The sequence below is a fragment of the Dermacentor variabilis genome, chromosome 4 (assembly GCF_050947875.1).
Source record: "Dermacentor variabilis isolate Ectoservices chromosome 4, ASM5094787v1, whole genome shotgun sequence".
NCBI lineage: Eukaryota > Metazoa > Arthropoda > Arachnida > Ixodida > Ixodidae > Dermacentor > Dermacentor variabilis.
This window is the reverse complement of record NC_134571.1, coordinates 132,686,696-132,701,407: the sequence shown is the minus strand read 5'-3', so window position 1 is coordinate 132,701,407 and position 14,712 is coordinate 132,686,696. Positions and strand designations below refer to the sequence as shown.

Here is a 14,712-nt window from a genome sequence, read left to right as displayed (position 1 = left end):
TTGGTTAAGTTGTATACACTCGTTTATAAAAAAATTATCTAAACTAAAATTTCGTTGCAGTTGGCCTTTAAGTACGTGCAGTATGACACTAGCGCATGACTAAATGGCTTCCATAAGTCTTACCTCAACGACTTTGTCGAGGCCTTTAGGTCGCCGTTTTCTCTTGCTGCGTGGTGTCCTTATTTCTATTTTGTTCCTATTATTGAAGTTCAAAACCGTCTCCTTCTCTACAAATTCTCCCCTTTTCAATTCAGCAATTGTAACGTTCACGTAAATGGGAACAGGGCTGCATATCTTTTTTGGGATGTGCCAGGAAAAAATTGCCATCTTGGCGTCGTCGTCGAAGTCGTCTGACATCTCCTTGTCGCACTCGAAGATTCCAGCATGAGCAGAAATTGGGCGCCTGAAATGGAGAACCAGGGCTGGATTTGAGAACAGATACACTGCGCCGCTTTGCGGACATCGCGTGAATTTTTTAGTCACAGAAACAGAAGTAAATGGCCAGCGGTGGTAAGGTTTGGGACGTGAAAACTCTCGAAAAAAAGAAAAGCTTGAAGGCCGTCGTCATTCCTGTGCGCCTAATTGTCACAACTATAGAAGTCATCATATGGCCCTACAATTCTATTATTTTCCCTGAATACGCATATGCTCAACGGCGACGTTGGATGCAGGCAGACGTGATAGCACCCAGTTTTAAATATTTCTACAGATTCTCCGGCAAGATGTCCATGTGAATTTCAGTTTAGCGAAATCGAAAATGGCGATACCTTTAGTACCAAAATGTATACGTTTTAGTACAAAAATATATACTGCCGATATACTTTCGGGGGCACTAAGAGTACGAGTGCCAGCTGGCGTGTAAATCCCCACTGGGTTTCTAGCAGTGCGTGGTGCCTTTGACAGTGCCTGGTGACAAAATGAAAAGGAAGAAAATGGGAATACTAGTGGAATACAGCCTCACAGTGAACATAAACGGTGAAAATGTCGTGTTTACTGCAGAAACAGAGCATCGACACTGCACCGGCGCGTCGATGCGACCGGAGACACAAGCATCGGTTAAGCAACTTCAATTCCAAGCAATATGATGTCCTCTGTAAAGAAACGTGTATTGTGTAATGTAATGTTCATTTTATTAAAAACCATGTCCGTCGTAGAGTGTTTAGAACCAACGAGAGCTCCGATACTCGTCTAACTCAGCTGCCGTGCATGGCTACCGACGGTGCACACCGAACGATACTCGTGTGGCAGCTGGCAGCTCGGCAAATATCAGCGAGTTCTCTTCTACGTGTGAAATTATTGAGAGGAGAGGGCAAAATGGCAACAACGGTGACAAAACATTGGTACTTGGGAGCATAGGCGATTCATTCTGAAGATCCGAAGTGAACCGGAGAAGGCCTAGTGACAATATAGGTGGCGAGCGATGAGCGGCGGTGAGGCTGCCGGCGACGCCAGGGTGTATAGCCGCGACCACTCTTCTGTTGCTGAATGACCGCGTCGCTGCGCTGCAGGGAGATTTCGCAGATCCTCTGTGTGACAGGGAGATCTCACCGTTTGCCAGGAATACCGCCATTGGCCGGCGGTCCGTGAACTGCTAAGTGCATGCGGCGAGTTGCCGTGTCTCTATACGAGAACGCGTCTTCCATTTCGGCGTTGTGGACACCATAAGTGGCTCCAAGGAAATCAACGTCGCTCTGGCCAGGAAGAAACTGGTCTCTATTTGCCCCTTAAATGTGCCTCAAAGAAACCTCTGATCCCTTACTTGAATTTCGATGGCGTTTATTGCTTCTTCCCTCGTAAATTGCAATTCGCTGAACACCTGAGCCGCCGTGGTCAGGTATCGTTTTCTCAATCTAGAAAACAATTTACTGTCTGAAACCCTCGCCCTTTCAGAGTTATTTTGCCTCAATGAGCTTGTACAGTGAGCCAAAAGTTCCGAAACCATCACGCAAGGTAATCGGCGGTGTACGCTTGGAGCAGCTGGGGCACGACTCTCATGTAGTTTTCTTCGTAAGAAACACCTAGGACATGTTTCACAAGTGAATCGGTCCTCGATGACCGTAGCCTACTCACTGTTTTCAATATACGCACTGAGGGAAACAAAAAAGAAATACAGGCCAACATTGCCGAGGTTGCAGTTTCGTGAAACGTAAAAACAGTGTGTTCCCTGCGGCCTTGCGTTGGTTTGGGAGACTAACAGTTGTGGTACCCTCCCACTTACGGCACTGAGGGCCGTTTTTCACGAGCGCCCCCAGGGCAGCGCTGGTTTTCAATAACGAGAGCAAATGTCGGAGTTGTGCGGAAAACAAGAAACAAAAAAAAAACTCACCAAGGTCTTGCTGCAGATTTGGAACGGGCTTCAAATATGTTTCTTTTAGTAAGTTTGTTCTGACGCGAAACGGTCTTTAAAACGGCTGGAAAGGGGTCGTGTTCAGAAATCGAGGTATCGAAAACATGCTACAGCTTTATCGCTTGTATTTCTACAAGCATACTACCCACGCACTTTTTTTATTGCGGTAATGTTGGGCAGAGGAAAGAGGTCATGATGCGATCCCGGATGTTTAGCGTGAGCAGATGTTTCCGTTGTCGCGCCATGCAAGGCGTAATCGCAGCTAAATTGAGCCTCGCAGGCGGCGTTCAAAGAGGCACAGCTCGGCAGTATGTTTTTTTGACCAGCAATTGCCGGGTTTTAGATAGCTCACTATGCCACTGCAGATATAAATTATCAGTGTTAAACTGGTGTTCTTTAGGACTTACAAGGCATGCAAATGTGCATTACGTCCCAAAAATGCCGCGTTTGCTCGCTGACAATCGTCGTTAGTAAAAAGTTAAGTCCTTGTAAAGAACACTTCCCAACCCGCCATGGTTGCTCAGTGGCTATGGTGTTAGGCTGCTGAGCACGACGTCGCGGGATCAAATCCTGGCCACGGCGGCCGCATTTCGATGGGGGCGAAGTGTGAAAACACCCGTGTACTTAGATTTAGGCGTATGTTAAAGAACGTCAGGTGGCCGAAATTTCCGGAGCCCTTCCCTACGGCTTGTCTCATTATTAAAAAGTGGTTTTGGCACGTAAAACCCCATAATTTAAGAACGATTCGTAAATGTTCCTAAGAACAGCGTTGCTGTTGACAGCGTGTAAAAAGTACGAATTCGCACTAGATTTCACCTTCGCACGCGCTCCTAGGCGTATGATGTTTTTTGAGACCGACTTGAGTTAAGCATTGTACTCAATTGAAATTAAGGATGCAAAACTACGGTTATTCAATTGTGCAATTACTGAATTTCTAGAATTTAGGGGCATTATTCACGTGCACATGGTCCTATTTTCATATTGAACATGTAGGATGCTTACATAAACCTGATCTTGACGAAAGCAGTTATGTGCTACATACTAGTTCTGCCTGATCTGTAATGCTTTTCTGTGAAGTGGCAGTTTTTCCTGCATACTGTTCTAAAGAACGGCGATATTCACGGCACGTCTTTGGCTCACCATTCTGGTTCGATGTATTAGATTATATACGGTCATTTCTCATTGGCCTATCCGGTAAATGACCATTTAACCTCTTATAGCTTGAATTTGTTTTCCTGGAGAAAGACCTTCCGATTTCAGTTGAAAATTCTTGCACCGTGAGGAAAGCACACCGAAAATTACTCACATATCATTTGCTTCCAAGGGGGAGATGGATAAACTTGTTTGAATAAAGCTGCAGTAGGCATCTAGAGCAAATCATGCCTTTCAAATTCGAAATGTTTTTGTATAGACAAATCTGAGGCTTGACAGGTGAATTGTCTGGTATTTTATGGCCGTCTGTCAAACAGTCAGTATTCCAGAGATAGCGGCATCAATTGATGCACCTGACGATATGAAGCCGCACTTGTTTCTTCGAGTAAAACCATTCCTTTCTGAGTCCGAGACGGCGACATGCTCGCGCGTTTTCGCTGGATGACTGCACCACACATCGAAATCAGGATTGTTTTCGCTTAAAGGTCAAATTTGGATGTATAATCTTAGAAGCGATGTGTCGCGAAATCACAGCAATGTTCTTGAAAACGTGTCAATCAAATGGTTTACACATGCACGTTTTTAAGTCTGCTTGTTGCGTTCCTGGTTGATTCTTTCCACACGTTCTTCTATGTTAGTGTTTTTGACTGCTGATAATTTTTCTGCCTTGAAAATGCAACAGTGCGCAAAAAAAACTGTTCATTGTGCGTGCGCCGTGTACATTTACTGATGAAAGTGTTGTTTCCCTGTGATAAGCGCAAACTTTTCATAAGTATAATTCTACAAAGGAACTTAAGGAAATCTAGCCATAGGCTTAGTGTGTAGATTTCACTAAATATTACACAGCTAGTAGTTACTGCATTTTCCCAAGCGTGTCGATGGATGGATGGATGCAAAACTTTAATTATCCAAGTGTGTCGAGGAATAAATTAATTAGAAAAGCAGATTATCAACTTACTCTCCAAAGCGATTGTGCTTGCCGGCCCAGAAAGAGTACTTTGAAGTCATGCCCCAAGACGAAATATCGTGCCATGTCTTATTCATAGTTTCAATGAATGTCTGCGCCTTCTGCGTTATGTTGACGGCGATAGCGGTAGCTGTAAACAAAAAGAAAACTTCATGTTAATGTGATGCGTAGTTCATTTTTGTAAGTCTGGTTACTTAACTTGGCTTAACTCAACGCTGAGTGTGAAATATGCATATTATTTGTTTAGACTGTTTCTTGGTAATGGAAGAATGTATTTAGTAGTGACTCCCTTTCGCAATTCTGAGGTAGATTCAGAAGTAGGTGTTTTACTGTGTGTTGCCTTTTTAATTTATTCAGTAACCGAATGCGACCAATCGCCGCTGGGGTATTGGTCGCATTCTTTTGCCGCACACGTGAACGGTCGAGTTACCTGGACAAGAAGAAATAAGGCTGGCCCTTGTTCTCCTTGCAATGACTAAAAGTAAATGTGAGAGTCACTGACACGTAGGACTGCGTTGTCCGTTTAGCTATGGCGCGACAACTAAGATGCATATTATTTGTTTAGACCGTTTCTTGGTAACGGAAGAATGCATTTAGTAGTCACTCCGTTTCGCGATTCTGAGATAGATTCAGAAGCAAATGTTTTACTGTGTGTTGCCTTTTTAATTTATTCAGTAACAAAGATGCAACCCCCTGAAGTAATATGTGGGACGAGAAGGAACTGCTCACCTTTCTGAGGTACCCGGCCTCTTCCTAAGCGTGTCGCCGCTGTCCTATTGGTCGGCGCCTTCTGCGTTATGTTGACCGCGGTAGCGGTAGCTGTAAACAAAAGGAAAACTTCATGTGATGCGTAATTTATTTTTGCTAGTCTGGCTACTTAACCTGGCTTGACTCAACGCTGAGCGTGAAATATGCATATTATTTATTTATACTGTTTCTTGGTAATAGAAGAATGCATTTAGTAGTCACTCCGTTTCGCATTTCTGAGATAGGTTCAGAAGCAAATGTTTTACTGTGTGTTGCCTTTTTAATTTATTCAGTAACAAAGATGCAACCCCCTGAATAAATATGTGGGACGAGAAGGAACTGCTCACCTTCCTGAGGTGCCCGGCCTCTTACTAAGGGTGTCGCCGCTGGCGTATTGGTCGCATTCTTTTGCCGCACACGTGGAACGGTCGAGTTACCTGGACAAGAAGAAATAAGCCTGGCCATTGTTCTCCTTGCAAAGACTAAAAGCAAAAGTGAGTCACTGACACGTAGGACTGCGTTGTCCGTTTAGCTATGGCGCGACAACTAACATTACGTCGGCCTAATTCCCTTCCTCCGAAAAAGGAAAATCTACTCCGACCGTAATGTGAAGTTTACGTCGACCATCAATACGTTATCGTATGTTAAAGCCGCGCGTGATATCTGTACGGGATTCCACAGGAGTACACATAAGAGACGGCTTTAACTTCAAAAAAAGAACGTAAATGTAAGGTGTGTCGGAGAGCCTACTTATATTTCTTATGCCAGAAGGATAAACTCCACAAACGTCGCACAATTTTGGGAGAACATACTTCAAAATCGCAATCAATATGAGTACAAGAGAGATATACCAGTGAATGTCAAGTTGAGAAAATTTTTATTGCAGACACAAATTTCATTGCGATAGCAATTACGTGGACCCTCCAGGCGCATTTCAGCCTTTAGCGTCGCCGTGAGGTTCCGTATGAAGTGCGAGGCCGAAAAAATCGTCGCCGCGCCGTGTGCTATATGTGCAAGTGAGAGCTTTTGAGCGTCAGCCCGCGATGGCGGCTAAATCTTCCCCACCCGAGGAGGAGAGAAGTGAGGAGGAAGCGCACTGTCTTCCGTCAAGCGCACGGTCCCGGAGGGAGGGGCGCGCCTTCTACTCCCTGGGCTGCTGCATAGCCGCGCACGGTCTTTCGGGCCGCGTCTTTACAATTGCTAGTATGTACAGCGGGGCGTGGTGTTTCTCGTGGCGCTCGACGTTTCTGCGTAGGCACGAGCAAGAGCGGGTGCGAGAGAGAAAATATAGGAGCCTTTGCTCCTTGAATATGTGACTTTGCCTAGGCCCTACAGAAGAGGTTTCGTAGCGCGTGTTGTATGCGTTTGTCCCCTGGACACGCCGGTATTTGCGGAGTGTGGTCGAGTTTCTTTAGGCGCCGCCGCTGGCTGCCCGCGCGGTGAGGCAGTGGGCACGGGTGATTTGATGATCACTGTGTCTGAAGGGGCAAGGTTCCTACTGGTGTTGTATAAGTCGCGGGGTAGCTTTTTTCGTCGCCACGATCGGTTGCATTCTTTACAAGCACTGTTCCAGGAGGGCACATGTAAGCGGCAAACGGAGCCCTCAAGAGAGCACCTCAGGTTATAATAAAGCAGGTGGTGTAGCATCTCCAGGGCACCCATAGAAGCCCTGCAGGTCCTGCGCGTAACGTGAGTAATGAATTGGTAAACTGACCTTCCGCAGCAGCTCCCTGTGTGAAAAGAAAGGTAAACAAAATGTGTTAATGTACTTTGCAAAACATTAGCTTTTTCATGCGCTTGCACATAACAGCAATTTTTCATAACGCAGTCGCATTAAAGAGCATTAAAAAGTTTTTCCGATCCAGTGCGAACCGTGAAATCTGTGTGAAGCGAAGCTTTAGTGAAGCGGTTATTCAAATGCTATAAATTCGCTTATTTCATTCGTTCATGTTTCCGTTAAAGTAAATTTGCGCGTGTGCATGTGCCCTCACGCACCCATGCTTCGCAATGTGACACATGCGGCGATTATCTGAAAGATGTAGTTGGCCTTGGCCCGAGACGATCACTCTTACGATTGTGGCATATTGGTTAGAGCGTTGGGCATCTGTGCTGGGAGACAGCTTCCAGTCCACCATCGGGCACATAATGAAGACCTTTTCTTTTACAGTGAGTCGATTAATAAGGGTAGAACCGCTCGAAAACGCTTTATGCCAGTTTTGACAATTTTATGAAAAAAAATTTAAAACACAAAATTCACATATTGAGTAAATGTGGGGATTGACAAGGGCGATATGCGGGTGTTTTTTTTTTTGTTTAGATGTGTCTATCATTTAGGGGTTAAATGAATACTTCTGAACCCGTATTGCAGCCCGTTGAGAAGCGTTATATGAAAACTGAGACCCATACGCCACTTTCCTGGAGTGATAAATACGGCAAACATTTCAGATTATAACAAAATGGGGGCACTTTATGAGTGACGCCCGCTGGAAGTTTAAAGAGTGTAGGTTTATTACGTGCTTTCGTAGTAACAACTGAATACTCTAACTTTTAAAAAACTTATGCATAATACCAGCCATTTAATGCCTTTTCCCCGGTTTCCTAGCTGAACTGTGCGAGGTACCATGTTTGTATCCTCCTCTTGCAGGAAACACGTCGTGAGTGACGAGCGGTATATATGTAATCTGTGTAAGTTAATAGCAAAACACTTTGCAACTTTGCAGGAAGTTACTTATTAAAGCGTTCCAGAGTGTCATACTGCCATTATCCGCAATGTTTCCGAGAGTCCTAAAACAACTATACAAGGCACCAATTTGAAATGTCTTCAAAATAAGAAAAATGTTTGGTTTAATCTTTGCCGAAACGTTCACGCTTCTGATTTAAATGAAAGGGTTGCAAATAATTAGTGGCTCTTGTTTCTATTTTTGTTTTTGTTTTCATACGTCATAAAAGGGGTTCTTAATTGGTTTGTCCGGTGTTTTCAATGAAGTAAACGAGTCACTTTCTTTATATGCAAAGAAAATAACGGGAACACTATGTGTAATGAGCTGGCAAAGTTGAGAGTTTGTGGCCTATTTTTGTCCTTTGCAATATATTACACATACAAGTGCTCCGGAGCTGTACGAGTGTGTTTTACAAGCAGCTAAAAATTTAGCCCATTTCCCTGGAATGATTACGCATGCCAACTAGGTCACATTTTGCCTTGTCGATAGCCTTGTCCCCGAACACGGGGACAAGGCTATCGAAAATTTGCCAGCAAAGTTAAATGCATGCATATTAAATACAGCCTATGTAAAACATATATTTACAAAGCCAAAGCATTATATCGCCATTTTACTATTTGTTTCTCAGTGTCCTGAAGGAAGCATAAGTTACACAGGGTTCATATAGTGCAAAATAAGGGGAACGTTCAGGGTTACGCGTAGGTGAAATTAGAAGTTTCTCGTACAATTAGGGTTTATGCAACAAGTCACGCGCGTAAATGCTCCTGAGCGTATATAATAGAGGTTATACGGGGCTCAAGATTCAGCATGGAGCCCTGGTATAAATACAAACGTAACTGAGTTAAAATTTATCGATAATGGGGGAAAATTTATGCCACATTTCTGTGCTAAGGTAAATGCGTGTGGTTTCATTATTGCCCTGCCAGATAAGTTTCTTGTTCAAGTGGGTGGAAGTGTCATAGCGTCTAGCGTCAGCAATATTTTTCAGAATCGTAAGACAACTGTCAAAGGCATCAACCTAAACTTCACTAAACATTCCGGCAATTTTATGTTTAATCTGTGGCGGAACTTTCACGACCATGACCTAATCATAAATGTTGCAGTTATTTACTGGGCCTACTTTTTTCGTATTTTAACGTTTCATAGGGCTTTCTCGGGTGGTTTATCTAGTGCCCTTGGTGAGCTAAACAAGACAAATTGGTGACATTTTTAAAATATAAATGATACGTTGTGAGTAATGAGAAGGTAAGGTTAAAGGGCACGCCTTAATTGAGGCCTTTGCAATAAATTACGCGTGGAGGCTGCATTGAGCCTTTTATGTGCATTTTACTAGAAGCGTGAAACTGAGCACGCTGCCCTGGCATGAATACAAATGACACCTGGATAAAACTTGGCAGACTGCATCTGAGTATTATGAGAAATCTCAGTGTAAAACTAAATGTTGGTGGCTCAAATACAACTTTTGCACAAAATTCATTAAGCAGTTTTTATAAAGTGCCACGCGGCCCCCTTCAGCTACGCTGCCTAAAGTCACGAAATAACTCTGCCTTACATAAAATTGCGGTTTCTTTCCAATGCTCTTAACGTCACCTTCATTTTCACTAAATATAAATGAAGTGACTCGATTATATCGCCGCGAAACCTATCACGAACCCTTTGTAATTATTATAATTATAGAATTGCCATTTTTTTCGCAAATGGCTGACACATTATCGTTTCGCCCCAATTTACACTTAACATGCGTTCGTTTTCACCAAATCTAAATTCGGTAACACAGTTGGCTCGGTGTACTCGGAATCGAAGGTGATAACCGCCATGTAACGCGTTTTCAGCAGTTGCTCAAGAATTTCTTCTGTTGCCAACGCCATTACTGACTCACGATATTAAAACTTTGCCCAGGCATCGAGTCGAAGATGCCCTCTATTATCTCAATATGCCGTACTTGTGGCGAGTTGCGCCACTTGAGTGCATTGAGGGAATGTCTTGCCTTATTTGTAAACTAAGCTTGTAAAGCTGTGGACTAATTGTATGAGTAATATTGTACAAAGGCTGTTCTGACATACACACTTCAATATCCCCTCAATCATCACATCTAAAACGTCTCTATTGACCGCACATTCTAGATGTCCCTGCTTTGGTTCACCCAAGTCAGCGGGCAAACTTGGTTCGCATTTAATAGCGACAAGAGTACAATTTTTATGCTTTTTCGCTCATTATTTTCATGGGCTGACCACTGTTGTAGTTATCACTCTGTGCGAGGTGCGTCTTCCTGTATTCCAACTTTATGGGATGTTGTTGCTGATTCTATAGCGAAATAATGTTTCTGTAATCAGCTTGTGTGTGCGAAGAGAAATGGTGCTGTAAATTATAGAACGTTCGCGAGCCCCAGCGATAACGCTGTATTGTACAACGAATCCTATATAAATAGCCGACGCGCCTCACCCATTAATTCGATTTCGACGACTGATGACTGTGCTCGCCGCTATCGTTGTTCTACGTGTGTTGTTCTCACAGTTTCGCTACTGTAGGCTTCATCGTGACTACAAAGTGACAATATAACTACGCGAAAGAGTCAGAATAGCTGTTCAAAAAGGCTTTGCATCCTTAATATTATTGAGTTATTTTTTATTTAATAATTGGGATTAACGTTATTTTCCTGCCGTACCCACATTTCCTCTAAACCGGCGTGAATTTGGTAGTTTTCTCAGGACACTGCCATATCTCGCACACAACGTTGTTGAGCGCTGCTATAGTAACGTTAACAGCCTCGCTGCATAATCAAGTGACGTAAGCTTCGCGTCTTGATGCGGATTCTGACTTGCGTAATGCCATAGGTGTCCCTAAAACGAAATGTGAATGGTTGTCCCCTCACTCAACCCATCAATCCCAACGAGAGTAGTGTATAAATATACAAAGTAAACGTAGCCCAGAATTTGTTGTAATACATGCAAAGAGAGGAAAGCAAAACACAGAAAAGGAGGTTAATGAGAAAAAAAAGAATATTTGCTAACCTGCGTGGACAAAAACACGAGGAATGCGCAGCTTCCAAGTAGCATAAGAATTGAGTGCATCTTGATATACCCGCGTACTGGAAAATTGAAATAAAATCAGAGCACGCAAGGATGGGAACGTATCTAACAGTATTTTGTAGAAAAAGAACAAACAATGGGTGCGTTTGCGTAAGCCCTGATTTCTGTTTTTCAAGTGATTTATTGAAGTTTTCCTGTACATTGGCTTTCGCAATCCATATCGAATTTTTCCAGACGAGGGTCACATAACTAAGCAACGCAGATTTAGAGAACTAAATTATACTTTGATATCGCATGCCACAGAATTGCGTGGGTTAGCGAGGCACATATACGTATAAGGTCTACAGGCATAGTAACTGCGGTGAAATAGAGCACGACTAAGAAATTTACTGTGTACATCGTGAAAGAGATATAGAACGATCCCAATGCGACTCGCACGGGTTATTAAGCGCATGTGTACCGAAGTTACTAATGTGCTATCAGCGTGAAGGCATAACAAGGAGCTTCGTGCGCATGAATACACTAGAATGCTAGAGAATAATAAAAACGTTGGGGAGCTGCACTTCTGTTGCAGTAGAATACAAACATGCGCGATATTAGTTGCATTCCATAGGAACTAAGAAGAGCGTTTCAGAAGCACAATGAAACGCTTTGTCAAAATGGTGCATAGGAATGGAGTGCATCTGTTCCTTCATGACTGTGGGATTATTATTGTTCAAACGTGCGCTTGACGAGAAGGGCTTCTATAAAACTGTCTCGCAGTGCTCCACAAAGAATTCTGAGAAATCCCGCAGTCCGGTTCTTAGTGAGTCCAACACGACAATTTCTCGCTTTAATAATAGAGGTAACGTTCACTTATGGCTAGCCGCAAAAAAATTTTGAGAGGCACGTCCAGAAGCCGGAGTCATGTGGTAAATAAACAAGAATTTTGCAGCTTCATTCTAATTATAAATTAGAGGTAGACGGGGTATTAGCGCTTGGGAGTTGCAAGTGATCATGCGCACCGACGACGGCCTTATGTGGTAATATGTATTAATGTTGGGTTTGCTAGCATGAAAGGCGCGATTGTGTGTGTATTGAACTATCCGCCGTAGTGGTGTCGTAGGTTCGGCATCGCTCTGTTAAGATGTGAGGCCGCGGGAACAAATCCCGGCCACGCGGTCGCATTTCCTTGGGAGTAAAATGCAAAAACTTCGCTATACCGTGAACAGGCTGTACGTTAAAGAACCCAAGGTGTTCGAAAAATCCGAAGTCTCCCTCATCGGTATTGTTCATAATCATGTCGCGGTTTTGGCATGTAAAGCGCCAGAATTTATTCCTAAATGGAACATTTCTTGCCGGGTTCGTATCACTTTTTCGTAATCATCGGGTGTCTAACGCCTAACGCATCTAATGGGACGGTGGTGCAACGCAGGAACGCTGCAGCGAAGAAATACTTTATGAATTAGGCGTTTCAAGCGTGGAGCTTCATACAATAATTACTAGAAGGAACTGTAGCGTTATTGTCTACGGGAGCTGCAAGCAGGGCGATTCAGCCAGTATAGTAAAGATGGTTATTACATGAATAAACCTTGCCCTTTTAGCTTCGAACAAATGACTTTGTGACGTTGCCAACCCATCAGTACGGTGTTATATATTAACTGCACATTATTAAGATTGTCCGTCGGCACGATTCGAACACAGGACCTCTAGCACAAAAGCCTGATATTGAAACCATTACGCCACAGATGTACACGTCACTCAGAGAGATTGAACACCTATTCTCGCCGGCAAGCCAGCGCGTTGAGACTCTTAGCGCGTTTCGATTTTGCCACCTCAACAGGGGTTAGCGCTGCAATTAGTAGCTGATTTGCGTGTTCACACAATCTTTTCGCCGTCCACGTCTAGAAAAAGTACAGAAGACGTTGAAATTAAGCCTATTAAAGCAAATAAAACCTAATAAACAAACATGCCTATCTTTGAACGAATATTTACAGCTAAAAAACCACACCTCAAGCACGCACACACATCGTTCGTGAGTCACTCATACCAAGACTGCTTCGCTTGACGCAGATGTCAACTGGAGTTGAGCCTGCCTGTTTTTTTCTAATGTACAAATCCAAACAAACTGTGGCTGTTTTGGTTTCGTTGCGGCTGCGTCGACTAATCGCACGTATTCGCTGGTCCAAGAGCGAACTGAACATGCCATATATTGTGGTAAAGCCGATCGCATAGGTGCGCCGCTGTGTTGCCATCATCACCACCGAGGTCTTGCTCATGCGCTCGTGCCACGCGCAGCAAGCCTGGGACTGGATTGCGAGGAACGATGACCAAGAAGCAGTTCCAGTTAGTTTGGGGCTTCAGGCTATTAGGGTTGTCTTTTACATGGCTCTTGCACACTGTGTCTTCTCTGGGAGCCTCAGCTGGCCACTGGCTCTGAAGCCACGGCCCCGAGCCCACATTTGGCGCCCGAGGTGCGGCCAGCTGGTGGTTCTTAGAAGATAGGCACCAGAGCTTCTAGTTTGTTAGCTGGTTTTTTTTTAACACTTGGGCGGTAGTGGTTGTAGTGTCTTTCGCATCTAGGTTTCCTGCTCTTGTGTGGCAGTATTTTTGTACACATAGCTTTTGCGTATTTTTTGTCTGGTTTGGCTTCTGTTTTTCCGTGGCGACGCGCTTTTCGGCACGCAAGGCAATTTCGGAAGCCGATGAACAGCAACCCGGAGTCTAGACTGTGGCGGGGGCTGGAGCCGGTGAAGCTGGAGAGCGGCAAGACGCGACGGCCTCGTCGCCTTGGAGCAGATCGCCACTGTTACGTTTCGCCTACGACGCGCGGCTTAGCCGGCGCGACTGCAACAAAGCGGCAGACATTTTGGCCCGTTCGGCGTCGCCGCTACGCTCCCCGCCAAGTGCGTCCAGGCATGTTCCGATGCCACGTGTCTTCATGTGCGTGTGTGAGTGTATGTGCCATTGTGCCCGACCAGAGGCGCTACGAGAGTAGAAGTCACCTTCTCCTCCCAGTCTTTGTGCCCGACCAGCGGCGCTACGACAGTATGCGTCACCTTAACCCATTGTACAATCACGTGCTCGTCTATTGAGGGGTTCCTTCTTGCCCTCAACTGCGAGAGTATAAAAACAGCTGCCCCCGGACGCCAAAAGGAGGGCTCCGATTTCTTCTGTTGAGTAAAGTGCTCTCCCGTCTCTCTACTTCGGTCAACCTGACCGCCAACTCTTTGCGATGTTAAAATAAACAAGTTGTTTTGTTGTTACCAGTCGACTCATGCTTTGCCGGGACCTTCGGATGCTTCCAGTTGTACCTCAGGCCGCCAGGCCAACGCTACCCTTGGGGCTTGCGACCCAGGTGCAACCACGGGCGTCAGCGCCGAGTTCTCAACCGATCGCACCAGCGGTGCGACCACAACAACTCGCGCCAGCGGTGCGATCCAAACACCACGTTGTGCCAGACTTTAACGGCTCGGCTCGCGGACGTGGCCGCCGCCATGCGCACGGATCACAAGCGCGAGCAGCCCGTGGCAATGACAAAGCTGACGTTGTACACTCGAACATTTAGTGACCGTGACGCCGGGAAATCTGTCACTGATTTTCTGGATGATTTGGCCCTTTACAGGACGGTTTCGGGTGCCTCGGAGCTTGACTTGCTCGAACGAGTCCTGCCCGTTGCCCTTCTGGGTACCGCGGCACAGTGGGTGCGCCGGATCCTCCGTTTCGGTCCTGGCACCAATTCGCCGCGGCGTTCCGAGCGGAGTACTTGCC

The 14,712-nt window shown here is 44.9% G+C and overlaps 1 protein-coding gene across 1 annotated transcript in view; it reads right to left on the bottom strand.

The window, feature by feature from the left end:
* LOC142577948 (uncharacterized) overlaps positions 1-14,712 on the bottom strand; it is a 32,292-nt gene that overhangs the window by 3,491 nt on the left and 14,089 nt on the right. Inside the window, exons 2-7 of the mRNA XM_075687385.1 lie at positions 10,945-11,021; positions 6,928-6,943; positions 5,561-5,650; positions 5,196-5,285; positions 4,458-4,596; positions 124-403 (exon numbers count right to left, since the gene is read on the bottom strand). Coding sequence (XP_075543500.1) covers positions 124-403; positions 4,458-4,596; positions 5,196-5,285; positions 5,561-5,650; positions 6,928-6,943; positions 10,945-11,004 — 675 coding nt within the window. The 5' untranslated portion in view covers positions 11,005-11,021. The remainder of the gene's footprint in view (positions 1-123; positions 404-4,457; positions 4,597-5,195; positions 5,286-5,560; positions 5,651-6,927; positions 6,944-10,944; positions 11,022-14,712) is intronic.